At 44.8% G+C, this 14793-nt stretch overlaps 1 protein-coding gene across 1 annotated transcript in view; it reads right to left on the bottom strand.

The window, feature by feature from the left end:
* The window catches only part of snx30 (sorting nexin family member 30), a 37681-nt gene that overhangs the window by 4393 nt on the left and 18495 nt on the right, over positions 1-14793 (bottom strand). Inside the window, exon 7 of the mRNA XM_041186768.1 lies at positions 7544-7696. Coding sequence (XP_041042702.1) covers positions 7544-7696 — 153 coding nt within the window. The remainder of the gene's footprint in view (positions 1-7543; positions 7697-14793) is intronic.

Consider the following 14793-nt stretch of genomic DNA (forward strand, 5'->3'; position numbering starts at 1 on the left):
CAACCACACCACACCCCCCCCCCACCCCACCTCTCCCCCTACCTTAAACCAGCTTATATTTCACCCCTCTCCTAATATTCATTCAGTTCTGTTGAAGGGTCATGAGGACTCAAAACGTCAACTCTTTTCTTCTCTGCCGATGCTGCCAGACCTGCTGAGTTTTTCCAGGTAATTCTGTTTTTGTTTTTAATATTAGAATGTGGACTGGCCTTTTTGGAACAGGCAGTGAGGGGAGTGGAGAATTTTTTTTTTAAAAATTCTTCTTTCATGAGACATAGGTGTCGTTGGCTAGGTCAGCACCAATTGTCCATCTCTCATTGCCCTCACGGTGGTGGTGGCGGGTCACTTTCTTGAACCGCTGCAGTCCACATGAACATTTGAATGAGGCCACCGCCACTCGGCTCCTCAAGCCTCCTCCACCATTCAATACGATCATAGCTGATCTGAATGTAACCTCAACCCACATTCCTGCCTACCCCCAATAACCTTTCACCCACTTGTTAATCAAGTATCTATCTAGCTCTGCCTTAAAAATATTCAAAGGCTCTGGAACTCTCATCCTCCAAAGGTGGTGGAAGCAAAGTCTCTCAACCCTCAAAAAATTTCTCATCTGTCTTAAATGAGTGACCCCTTATTTTTAAGCAGTGACCCCTAGTTCTAGATTCTCCCACAATCACAGAATCACAGTGCAGAAGAGGCCATTCGGCCCATGGAGTCTGCAACAACATGTGAAAAACACCTGACCTATCTACTAATCCCATTTACCAACACTTGACACATAGCCTTGAATGTTATGACGTGCCAAGTGCTCAACCAGGTAATTTTTTAAAGGATGTGAGGCAACCCGCCTCCACCACTCTCCCAGGCAGTGCATTCCAGACCGTCACCACCCTCTGGGTATAAAAGTTTTTCCTCACATCCCCCCTAAACCTCCTGCCCCTCACCTTGAACTTATGTCCCCTTGTGACTGACCCTTCAACTAAGGGGAACAGCTGCTCCCTATCCACCCTGTCCACGCCCCTCAATCTCATACACCTCGATCAGATTGCCCCTCAGTCTTCTCTGCTCCAACAAAAACAACCCAAGTCTATCCAACCTCTGTTCATAACTTGAATGTTACATCCCAGGCAACATCCTGGTGAATCTCCTCTGCACCCCCTCCAGTGCGATCACATCCTTCCTATAATGTGGCGACCAGAACTACACACAGTACTCTAGCTGTGGCCTCACCAAGGTTCTATACAACTCCAACATGACCTCCCTACTTTTGCAATTTATGCCTCGATTGATAAAGGCAAGTGTCCCATATGCCTTTTTCACCACCCCACTAACATGCCCCTCTGCCTTCAGAGATCTATGGACACACGCCAAGGTCCCTTTGTTCCTCAGAACTTCCTAGTGTCATGCTGTTCACTGAATACTTCCTTGTCAAATTACTCCTTCCAAAGTGTATCACCTCACTTTTCAGGGTTAAATTCCATCTGCCACTTATCTGCCCCATTTGACCATCCCATCTATATCTTCCTGTAGCCCAGAACACTCAACCTCACTGTTAACCACCCGGCCAATCTTTGTGTCATCCGCAAACTTACTAATCCTACCCTCTACATAGTCATCAATATCATTTATATAAATGACAAATAATAGGGGACCGAGCACAGATCCCTGTGGTACGTAGCTGGACACTGGCTTCCAGTCACTAAAGCATCCTTCTATCATCACCCTCTGCTTCCTACAACTAAGCCAATTTTGAATCCACCTTAACACAAGAGAAAACATTCTCTCCATATCCAACCTGTCAAGACCCTTCAGGATCTTAAAGGTTTCAATTAAGTTGCATCTTACTCTAAATTCCAGTGGGTACAAGCCTAACCTGTCCAGCCTTTCCTCATAAGACTAATAAAACATTCCTGGTATTAGTCCAGTAAACCTCTGAACTGCTAACACACTTACATATTTCCTTAAATAAGGAGACCGGTACTGTACACAGTACTCCAGACGTGGTCTCACCAGCACCCCATACAATTGAAGCATAACCTCCATATATTTGTAATCAATTCCCTCACAATAAATGATAGCATTCTATTAGCTTTCCTAATTGCCTACTGTACCTGCATACTAACCTTTGTGATTCATGCACGAGGACACCCAGATCCCTCTGAATCAAGAGTTTGCAATCTCTTACCATTTAGATAAGCTTCCTTTTCATTCTTCCTGCCAAAACGAACGATTTCACATTTGCCCACCTTATAATCCATTTGCCAGGTCTTTGCCTACTCACAATCTATGTCACATTGTAGCCTTCCTTACATCCTCCTCACAATTTTACTTTCCTACCTAGCTTTGTCGTCAGCAAATTTACCGGCCATTCCTTCAGTCCTTTCATCCAAGTTATTTATAATCAAAATTGTAAAAAGTTGACGCCCTAGCACTGATACCTGTGGCACACACTCGTCACATCCTACCAACCAGAAAGAGACCCATTTATGCCAACTCTGCTTCCTGTTAGCTAGCCAATCTTCTATCCATACCAATATGTTAACCCCTACACCATGAGCTTTTATCTTCTGCAATAATCTTGGATGTGACACTTTATCAAATACCTTCTGGAAATCTAAGTACAGTACATCCACCGGTTCCCTTTTATCCACAGCAATGTGACTCCTTCAAAAGAACTCCAATAAACTGATTAAACATAATTTTCCTTTTATAAAACAATGTTGACTGCTTGATTGCCTTGAATTTTACTGTGTCCTGCTATAACATCTTTAATAATAGCTAACATTTTCCCTATGACAGATGTTGGGCTAACTGGCCTATAGTTTCCTGATGGTGTAGGTTCAGCCTGTGCTGTTAGGGAGGGAGTTCCAGAATTTTGGCCGAGCAACAGTGAAGGAGGAGCAATATAGTTCCATGTCAGGATGATGTGCGACTTGAAGGGGAGCTTGCAGGCTGTGGTGCATCTGCTGCCCTTGTCCTTCAAGGTGGTAGAGGTTGCGGGTTTGGAACAGAAATCAGTGCAGAAAAATTGTTCATAGTGCAGCCTACCCTCGGAACGAAGGCAGATGAAAGAGAAGGAAATTCAAAATCAAGGGGAGTCCGGACAGATAGGGAAAAAATGCTCCCATTGGTAAAAGGATTGGGAACAAGAGGGCACAGATTTAAGATAAATTGGCAAAAGATGCAATCGTGAAATGAGAAAGAACTTTTCTATGCAGCGAGTGGTTAGAATCTGGAACGCACACCCGAGAGGCAGGTTCAATCAAGGCACTCAAGAGGGTATTGGATTGTAATCTGAAAAAGAAGAATGTGTAGGGCTACAGGGAGAAGGAGACAAGGGGAGTGGCAGTAGGTTAATTGTTTCTACAGAGACTGTGGGGTACGTAAAATCCAAAAAGGGCTTTTGCAAGTTCTTTGCTTTTCATAAAGGTGGAGAGAAGGCAATGCCACTGACTGACCTATTCGCTTAGGAAGACACTTCACTTTATTAGAACCAAGATCAAGTACTCAGAATTCAAAAATGTATTTATTTATTTTACATACCATGGTTCAAGGACTTATTTTTAAAGCAACTGGCTGGCAAACTTTCCACAAATCAAATGCTCATCCTGCCTGAAGGAATGGTGACTATTTTTGTTAATTAAAAATCGCACTATGCAGAGTAGGCAGCAGAAACGGACACCAACAGGAGGCTCACACACGTAGGAAGACATTTAACTGCACATCAAGTGTAACTGCCAATGTTCTAAGAATCGGCTAATTAAAATCCATACTTCTAGGGAATTAATCTTAAGGACTCCATATTTTTGTACCTTCTCAATGTAAGTGCCTGGTGCTCTCAGCTTCTGAGTGATGGAAACATAGGAGCAGGAGCTGGCCAATCAGCTCTAATCATAAGATAGAAGCAAAAAACTGCGGATGCTGGAAATCCAAAACAAAAATACCTGGAAATACTCAGTAGGTCTGACAGCATCTGCAGAGAGGAATACAGTTAACATTGAGTCCATATGACTCTTCAACAGAACTAAGGAAAAATAGAAGAGAGGTGAAAAATAAGCTGGTTTAAGGTGGGGGGGGAGGAGAGACAAGTAGTGCTGGATAGAGGGCCAGTGATAGGTAGAGATAGCCAAAGGATGTCATAGACAAAAGGACAGAGAGGTGTTGAAGGTGGTGATATTATCTAATGAATGTGCTAATAGGTGACATTAAGGGTAGAAAGCAGGACGAGTAAGGTACAGATTGCTCTAGTGGGGGTGGGGTGGGGGGAAGGGATCGAAATAGGCTAAAAGGTAGAGATAAAACAATGGATGGAAATACATTTAAAAATAATGGAAATAGGTGGGAAAAGAAAAATATATATAAATTATTAGAAAAAAGGGGGATCGGAAAGGGGGTGGGGATGGAGGAGAGAGAGTTCATGATCTAAAATTGTTGAACTCAATATTCAATCCAGAAAGCTGTAAAGTGCCTAGTCAGAAGATGGTGTTGTTCCTCCAGTTTGCGTTGAGCTTCACTGGAACATTGCAGCAGGCCAAGGAAGGACATGTGGGCATGAGAGCAGGGTGGTGAGTTGAGATGGCAAGCGACAGGGAAGTCTGGGTCATGCTTGCAGTCAGACCGAAGGTGTCCCGCAAAGCAGTCACCCAGTCTGCGTTTGGTCTCTCCAATGTAGAGGAAACCGCATTGGGAGCAGCAAATGCAGTAGACTAAATTGAGGAAAGTGCAAGTGAAATGCTGCTTCACTTGAAAGGAGTGTTTGGGCCCTTGGACGATGAAGAGAGGGGATGAAAAGGGGCAGGTGTTGCACCTTCTGCAGTTGCGTGGGAAGGTGCCGGGGTGGGGGGGTTGGGGGGGGGGGGGGGGGGGGGGGGGGGGGGGGAGAGATAGAGATGTGGACCAGGGTGCCCCGGAGGGAACGATCCCTGCGGAATGCTGCCAAGGGGGTGAAGGGAAGATGTGTTTGGTGGTGACATCATGCTGGAGTTGGCAGAAATGGCGGCAGATGATCCTTTGAATGCGGAGGCTGGTGGGGTGATAAGTGAGGACAAGGGTTCTGGGAGGGGGAGGAAGGTGTGAGGGCAAACGCGCGGGAGATGGGCCGGACATGGTTGAGGGCCCTGTCAACCACCATGGGTGGAAAACCTGGGTTAAGGAAGAAGGAAGATATGTCAGAGGAACTGTTTTTGAAAGTGGCATCATCAGAACAGATGCGACAGAGGTGAAGGAACTGAGAGAATGAGATGGAGTCCTTACAGGAAGCGGGGTGTGAGGAGCTGTAGTCAAAGTAACTGTGGGAGTCAGTAGGCTTGTAATGGATATTGGTGGACAGTCTACCACCAGAAATTGAGACAGAGAGGTCAAGGAAGGGAAGGGAAGTGTCAGAGATGGACCATGTGAAAATGATGGAGGGGTGAAAATTGGAAGCAAAATTAATAAAAATTTTTCCAGGTCCAGACGAGAGCATGAAGCAGCACCGAAGCAATCATCGATGTACTGGAGAAAGAGTTGTGGAAGGGGGCTGGAGTAGGACTGGAACAAGGAATGTTCCACATACCCCATAAAGAGACAGGCATAGCTGGGGCTCATGCGGGTACCCATAGCCACACCTTTTATTTGGAAGAAGTGAGACAACTAAGGAGAAATTGTTCAGTGAGAGAACAAGTTCAGCCAGATGGAGGAGTAGTGATGGATGGGGATTGTTCGGGCCTCTGTTCGAGGAAGAAGCGGAGAGCCATCAGACCATTCCGGTGGGGGATGGAGGTGTAGAGGGATTGGACATCCATGGTGAGGAGGCGGCGGTTAGGGCCAGGGAACTGGAAATTGTTGATATGGTGTATGGTGTCAGAGGAATTGCGGACATAGGTGGGAAGGGACTGGGCAAGGGCAGAGAGAATGGAGTCAAGATGGCAAGAAATGAGTTCCGTGGGGCAAGAACAGGCTGATACGATCACTCTGCCAGGACAGTCCTGCTTGTGGATTTTGGGTAGGAGGTAGAAGCGGGCCATCCGAGGTTGGGAGACTATGAGGCTAGAAGCTGTGGAAGGAAGATCTTCAGAGGAGATGAGGTCAGTAACAGTCCTGGAAACAATGGCTTGATGTTCAGTGGTGGGGTCATGGTCCAGGAGGAGGTAGGAGGAAGTGTCTGCGAGTTGGTGTTCAGCCTCTGCAAGGTAGAGGTCAATGCACCAGACAACAACAGCACCACCCTTGTCAGCAGGGTTGATGACAATGTCATGGTTAGACCTGAGAACACAGAGTGCAGCAAGTTCAAAAAGACAGGTTAGAGTGGGTAAGGGGAGCTGAGAAATTGAGTCGACTGATGTCATGCTGACAGTTCTCAATGGATAAGATCAAGAGAAGGTAAGAATCCAGAGGGAGGGTCCAGGTGGAGGGAGAATATTGGAGACAGGTAAAAGGATCCGTTGAATGGGGACAGGACTCCTGCCCAAAGAAGTGAGCACGGAGACGAAGGTGGAAGAAGAGTTCAGCATCGTGCCAAGCCCGATATTCATTGCGATGAGGGCGTAAGGGTATGAAACTGAGTCCTTTGCTGAGCAATGAACATTCAGCATTGGAGAGGGGACGGTCAGCGGGTATGGTGAAAACACAGCCGGGGCTGGGATTGGAAGACGGGATGGGGACAGAGGGACAGGCAAGGGTGGAGGGTCCTGGATGGGTGTTGGTGTCCATGAGTTGTTGGAGCTTGCGTTCCTTTGCACCTGAAAGAAAGAGATAAAGTTTCTTGTTGAGGCGTCGGGTGAGACGAAGAATAAAATGAAACTGGGGGCATGGGCAGCTTAGAAATAGGGTGCATCGGTGCTGCTGGAGGGAGAGGTCGAGTGTGTTCATATGTGGCGCATTGCACTGAGTGTGAATCTCAGGATGCGGCAAGAACAGCAGTCCAAGGAGCGTTGTATGTCCTGGAGATACCTGTAATCCTGGGTGGGTTCGAAACATGAAGGATGGAACTTCAGTTGAAATCCATGTGGGGTAAGTCGGAGATGGAGACAGTCACTGAGGAAGGAAATATGGCTGTGAAAGCTCTAACCATGATCTGTCATGCCTGGTCAGTAGCTTAACTCTATGTATCCAATATGGTTCCATATCCGTTAATGCCCTAGGCTAGACTAAAGAAAAACTCATTTGAGATTTTCAATTGTCCTGCAGCCTCAACAGCTTTTCGTGGGGAGAGAGATCTGGATTTCTACTACCCTTTGTGTGAAGATCCAACTTCACACAAACAGCTGAACTACAATGTGATGGTTGCATGAAGAGCTACTGAAAGAACCAGTGGATACCAGATTAAGTGTACCCTTATGTGCATGAGTAACCAAAAAGTATGGATTATACCCAGAAACCCAGCATCCTCCTAATAATCAGCCCACACTGAGCCAAAATCTTCAGCTTCTGGCCACAGTATCAGTGTCCCACAAATCCAGTAAACAAAAAAGGTAAAAGTCCGTAGGGCAGGTTCTGTATTTGGTGGGTTAACAGAGCACATGTACAAACACACCACTCAACTAACAATTTAGTAAAACTATACCTTCTCATAATACTGGATGTTCTTGTCTGCCATTCCCATCAACAGCTGCCGAAAATCCTGTCTCTTGTTGCTTTGCCACCGATCCCAATCTGCCTTCAGATCAGCATTGAAACACTCAACACGATCCTGGCACTTTTCAATATTTGTGGGTGTCTTTTTTGAATGCAAAGGAAATACTTAGTTATACATTGCTTCCTACATTTTTTAAATTATACATTACTAGCATCCTTCACATCTTATCCCTAGTATTAGCAGACAATGCTGAAGACCAATTGCAAGGATAAGCACATAAAACTATACTTGGAATGAAAGAGACAGTAAGAAATGGACATGAAATTGGCTGAACGATAGAAAATGGAGTTGCTGTTAACGGATGGTTTTCCCACTAGAGGAAGGTTGGTAGTGTCACTCCCCAAGGGGTCAATATTGGGACCCTTGCCATTTCTGTTAGATACTAATGGCCTAGACCTTGCTGTAGAGGGCACAATTTCAGAATCTGCAGATATGAAATGAAACTTGGAAGCATTGTGTATGGTGAAGAAGGTGGTGCCGAACTTCAAGAGGACATAGGCAAGTTGGTGAAATTGGTAGACAGGTGGCAGATAAGTTCAGTGCGGAGAAATGTGAAGTGATTCATTTTGGTAGGAAGAAAACATGGACACACAATACAAGAAAAAGGGGGTGCAGGAGCAGAGGGGCCTGGGTGTATATATGCATAAATCATTGAAGTGGCAGAACAGGCTCAGGGCACAGTCAATAAAGCCTACATAATCTAGGTTTTATTAATAAGGGCATAGAGTGCAAGAGCAAGGTGGGTATGTTGAACTTGTATCAGACAGTAGTTCAGCCTCAGCTGGGAGAAGTGTGGCCAGTTCAGGGCACCACACTTCAAGGAGGGTGTAAAGGCATTAGATAGAGTGCTGAAAAGATGAGAATGATGTTCTTCATCCCTGGAACCAGTTATGAAGATGGTCCTGATTTCTCCAGTCTGTTTTCCTTGGAGAAAAAGGGGGTTATGGAGAGATTTGATAGCAGTATTCAAAATCATGAGCGGGGCTAGACAGAATAGATAAGGAGAAACTGTTTCCACTTCTAAAGGATCGAGAATGTGAGGGCGCAGATTTAAAATAACAGGCAAAAGAAGGAAAAGCGATAAGAAAAAGTGTTTTCACACAGTGAGTGGCTAAGGTCTGAAATGCACTGCCTGATTGTGACAGTGGTGGAGGCAGGTTCAATCGAGGCATTCAAGAGGGAACTAGACAGTTATCTGAAAAGGAAGAATGTGCAAAGGTTATGGAGAGAAGATGGAGGAATGGCACCTTCAGGTGAACTGATCATTTGGAAAGCAAGTGCAGACACAATGGACTGAATGGCCCCCTTCTGCGCCGTAGCAATTATGTGATTGATATAGATTATTAAATTAGCTCAAGATATTTAGTAATATTGCATAAATTGGAGCTAGAATATATTAGGCTAAAATGCCTTTTGGAAACAGGGTGGTGGGGGTAAGGGAAAAAAGGTATTGCCGTTTGGGGCTGAAGACGAAAGGCTACACAAAAAAAAGTGTCAACCCTGGGGCTGGACAGCCCAGTTATAGGTAATTTGCAAATTGTGAGTTTAGCACCACCTTCAAAGTATATATAACAGCTACTACATTGCTGTAAGGTGAACTACCCAATTTGCTGGTGGTTGGGCATCCCTCTGAGAAAGTGTTACTTTTATTTCAGATTTGCAATGCAGCTGGGAAAAAGTGAATGTCTCAAAACTTCCCACTGCCATCACCATTTTTAAAACATATATAAGTTTTAATTAAATACAAAGATGCTACTGTGGAATTAAGAGATATGAGATTCGCTGCCTGCACTGAATGAGCCACAGGCTACAGCAATACATTCAGAATGCAGCACTAAGTCAGAAAGGGCAGGGGGCCATTGGAAATAGCTCTTTCAGGAGATCAGCCGCATTTCTCCCGGGAAACTCAGCACAATGTGGCAGATTAGGATCTGCCTTACAAAACAAATCAGGCCACAGACCAACACAATATTTATGCCTTCCACAAGACTCAGCTTCCTGCAGCAAGGTCATATCTTTTAAGAAGCCAAATAATTTAAATGGCAGTCTTTCAGTTAAGTCATTTGGCAAACATCAAGAATCTGTCATCAATGTTTCCTTAAAAAGAAAGTAAGTCACATTTCCATCATGGATAGCATGGCCAATATGGCTTTTCCCCTACTATAATGGGCAACATTTCACTACCGCACTCCAAGAAAAAAAAGGGCACAGGATCCGATCACAGAATGCCTATTTTTAGACAGTCTAAAAGCAGACTGCTCAGCAGACTATTCAGAGCGCACTGTGGAGTGTGATTCAGGGCAGAATACTAGTTGGAACAATGTAGCGGCACAGGGTTACTCTCTTGATAGATAGGGCGCACTGCATAACATAGTAGTAAACAAGGCAATGCTTCAAAACATTCAACCTTACAAGAAATGCTACCAATGGCATTGATGGTCTGAACTGGAGCTGTTCCCAATATTGGCACAAACCTCACTCACTTTGCAACAATTCAAATCACACTCAGATCAAACAAGTGAATCCCTTCAAAAGGTTGGCACTCATCAGCTATCAAGTTGTGTAACTCCAATTGTCACCTTACTCTTAGAATCTCTCTGCCCATTTTATTACTAGCATTCCCTAGTTTGCATTTCAAACATTTTCTGCCAACCCCAGTTACACAAAAATTTCCAGCAGGTATTCACTCAACACCATTAGCATCAAGAGATGGAGCAAAGTCTGTATGTAGAAACAGCTGGTTAACACACTGGTCAGAAAATTTATATTGGAAACCTGTTAACTGAATAATGATTTTGCAAAGACAATTTATTCATTTAACTGGTTGATTCTTTTATCCAGTTGAACTGTTGCATCATGTTTGGCAAGACCTTTGTGCACAATGGATTGCAAAAAAAAGGTATTGTAAAAAGTCACATTTGTTATGGACAGTGTACTTAAGTTATTTGCTTCATATCAACATATCGTGTTATTGCAACTTGTTAAAAGAATACGCCAAACTTTTCAGCAATTTCACTCTGGGAATCTTTCAGCCCAGAGTCAATTACTTTCACTTTATCATCAAGAGAAAAAACTCTTATTGGCAAGGATAAAGAGCCTGCCAGGTTTTGGACATCCCAGATTTCCTTCTTTCTACTATTGGTAGCTGTACCTTCAGCTGCCTAGGTCTAAGCAATTGAATTCCCTCCCTAAACCTCCCTCTCATCAAAGCTTCTCTCTTGCCAAGCTCTTGGTCACCTGTCCTATATCTTCTTACATGTCACTGTCCCTAATTTTGTCTGAAAAAGCTACTATGAAGTACAAGCAAAATACTGCGGATGCTAGAAATCTGAAAATTAATCAGAAAATGCTGGAAAGACTCAACAGGTTTGGCAGCACCTGTGGGGAGAGAACAATAAGTTCAATAGGACTCTTCTTTAGAACTGAAATGTTAATTGTTTCTCCCTGCCCGCAGGTGCTGCCAAACCTGCTGAGCATTTCCAGCATTTTCTGTTTCTATGCCGGTGAAGCACCTTGGGAGGTTTTACTACGTGAAAGGCATTGTATAAACGCAACTTATTATACCAAAATATCCGTAGGTTGCATGCATCACAAGACTTGAGCATTAGCACCCAATAAGTTGGTTTTCACACCAAGAGTTTTTCATATGAATAGACAAAAAAAAGTGTTCCAGTCCTAGCACCTATTAAGGTGAACAAGACTCTGAAACATCACTGAATTAGCTGAGGCAATTTTCATAGCTAAATGAAAAAAAACTTACAAGAAAAATTTAAACAGATTTGCAAAGAGGGTTCAACACATCAGCTTGAGCAAGGCGAAAACCAACAAATAAACACAGGCTTTTATAATACATTCAAATGCTACATTCGTTTAACCATTATTCAACTGGACAAAATAGAAAAAGGGATTTGTGCATGGAAATGTTATTCCCAAATGATCAGTTATTCATTTGAGAGCTTGACTGTACTAGCTCCATTCCTAGTGTCAGTTCCACAGCACCACTTGGATATGAGGCAAGAAAAGCTTGAACCTGCACATCTGTCCTCTAGAGGTCAGTATTTTCCTATAGGAAAAACAGGCAGACAGCCTTGTAGTTATTGACGAATATTAAAAACACATTTTGAAAGCTTTGGCTCAGCATTAGTCAAATTCAGATAATATTTCCAATTAAAAGTTATGCAGTCTTCAATTTTGAAAGTTCACAATGGAGTTTCTTTGCATCTCCTAAATAAAAGCAGAATTGTTTTTTTTTAAATCACATTATTGTTGAATGGGAAACAATTCCCTCAGGCTAGACTCTCTAGAACCTTGTGCGTCCAATATTATTGCTTTATATGGTGTGACTTTCAGAAGTGATACCTACTGAAAGTATGGTCTTCATTTTGCAAAGTTATAAACAACCATATGTCAGGCAGGAGAAGCTAGGACAATGGAAATCCAAAACAAAAACAGAATTACCTGGAAAAACTCAGGTCTGGCAGCATCGTCGGAGAAGAAAAGAGTTGACGTTTCGAGTCCTCATGACCCTTCAACAGAACTTGAGTTCGAGTCCAAGAATGAGTTGAAATATAAGCTGGTTTAAGGTGTGTGGGGGGGCGGAGAGAGAGAGAGAGAGAGAAGTGGAGGGGTTTGGTGTGGTTGTAGGGACAAACAAGCAGTGATAGAAGCAGATCATCAAAAGATGTCACCAACAATAGAACAAAAGAACACATAGGTGTTAAAGCTGGTGATATTATCTAAACAAATGTGCTAATTAAGAATGGATGGTAGGGCACTCAAGGTATAGCTCTAGTGGGGGTGGGGAGAGCATAAAAGATTTTAAAATATTTAAAAATAATGCTTCTATCACTGCTTGTTTGTCCCTACAACCACACCAACCCCCTCCACTTCTCTCTCTCCGCTCCCCCACACGCACCTTAAACCAGCTTATATTTCAACTCTTTCTTGGACTCGAACTCAAGTTCTGTTGAAGGGTCATGAGGACTCGAAACGTCAACTCTTTTCTTCTCCGCCGATGCTGCCAGACCTGCTGAGTTTTTCCAGGTAATTCTGTTTTTGTTTTGGATTTCCAGCATCCGCAGTTTTTTTGTTTTTATCTCTGTTTAATTGACTGCCACTGCTCTTCAAGAAATGCCTACCTCCTTGAAGAAGTTCTGTTCTTCTCTGCGACAAGATTTCTGTACCTCTCTTTTGCCTTGCTCACCTTCATTGCTTTCCATTTCCCTCCTGGTGTTTGACAAGGTGTTTACTAAAACACGCTTTCACAGCCACATCTCCCTTCTCAGTGACTGTCTCCGTCTCTGACTTACCCAACGTGGATTTCAACTGAAATTCCGCCCCTCATGTTTCGAACCCACCCAGGATTACAGGTATCTCCGGGACATAAACGTTTCTCGGACTGCTGTTCCCATCACATTCTGAAATCCACACTCAGTGCCATGCGCCGCCATATGAACACGCTCGACCTCTCCCTCCAGCAGCACCGCCGTACCCTTTTTCAAAGCTGCGCATGCCCCCAGTTTCATTTTATTCTTCGGCTCATCCGACGCCTCAACAAGAAACTTTTTCTCTTTCTCTCAAGTGCTAAGGAACGTAAGCTCTAACAACTCATCGACACCAACACCCATCTAGGACCCTCCACCCCTGCCTGTCCCTCCGTCCCCACCCCATCTTCCAATCCCAGCCCCAGCCGTGTATTCACTATACCCCCTGACCTTCCCCTCTCCGATGCTGAACGTTCAGTGCTCAGCAAAGGGCTTAGTTTCATACCCTTACGCCCTCACCTCAACTTACGCCCTCACCTCAATGAATTTTGGGCTCGGCATGATGCTGAACTCTTCTTCCGCCGTCTTCGTCTCCGGGCTCACTTCTTTGGAGTCCTCTCCCCATTCAACGGATCCTTTCACCCACCTCCAATATTCTCCCTCCACCTGGACCCCTCCCTCTGGATTCTTACCTTCTCTTGATCTTTTCATTGAGAACTGTCGGCGCGACATTAGTCGTCTCAAATTCTCTGCTCCTCTCACCCATTCTAACCTGTCTCTCTCTGAACTTACTGTACTCCATTCTCTCAGGTCCAACCCTGACATTGTCATCAAACCCGCTGACAAGGGTGGTGCTGTTGTTGTCTGGCGCACTGACCTCTACCTCACGGAGGCTGAGCGGCAACTCGCAGACACTTCCTCCTACCTCTCCCTGGACCATGACCACACCACTGAACATCAAGCCATTGTTTCCAGGACTGTCACTGACCTCATCTCCTCTGGGGAACCTTCCTCCCACAGCTTCCAACCTGATAGTCGCCCAACCTCGGACGGCCCGCTTCTATCTCCTACCAAAAATCCACAAACAGAACTGCCCCGGTAGACCGATCGTCTCAGCTTGCTCCTGCCCCACAGAACTCATTTCTCATTATCTTGACTCCCTTCTCTCTCCCCTTGTCCAGTCCCTTCCCACCTACATCCGTGATTCCTCTGACACCTTACGTCACATCAACAATTTCCAGTTCCCTGGCCCTAACCGCTTCCTCTTCACCATGGACGTCCAATCCCTCTACACCTCCATCCCCCACCAGGATGGTCTGAGGGCCCTTAGCTTCTTCCTCGAACAGAGGCCCGAACAATCCCCATCCACCACTACTCTCCTCCGTCTGGCTGAACTTGTTCTCACACTGAACAATTGCTCCTTCAACTCCTCTCACTTCCTCAAAATAAAAGGTGTGGCTATGGGTACCCGCATGGGCCCCAGCTATGCCTGTCTCTTTATGGGGTATGTGGAACATTCCTTGTTCCAGTCCTACTCCGGCCCACTTCCACAACTCTTTCTCCGGTACATCGATGATTACTTCAGTGCTGCTTCATGCTCTCGTCGGGACTTGGAAAAATTTATTGATTTTGCTTCCAATCTCCACCCCTCCATCATTTTCACGTGGTCCATCTCTGACACTTCCCTTTCCTTCCTTGACACCTCTGTCTCAATCTCTGGTGATAGACTGTCCACCACTATCTATTACAAACCCACCGACTTCCACAGCTACCTCGACTACAGCTCCTCACACCCCACTTCCTGTAAGGACTCCATCCCATTCTCTCAGTTCCTTCGCCTCCGTCGCATCTGTTCCGATGATGCTACCTTCAAAAACAGTTCCTCTGACATGTCCTCCTTCTTCCTTAACTGAG

Source organism: Carcharodon carcharias, chromosome 4 (genome assembly GCF_017639515.1).
Source record: "Carcharodon carcharias isolate sCarCar2 chromosome 4, sCarCar2.pri, whole genome shotgun sequence".
In the NCBI taxonomy this organism is placed as follows: Eukaryota; Metazoa; Chordata; class Chondrichthyes; order Lamniformes; family Lamnidae; genus Carcharodon; species Carcharodon carcharias.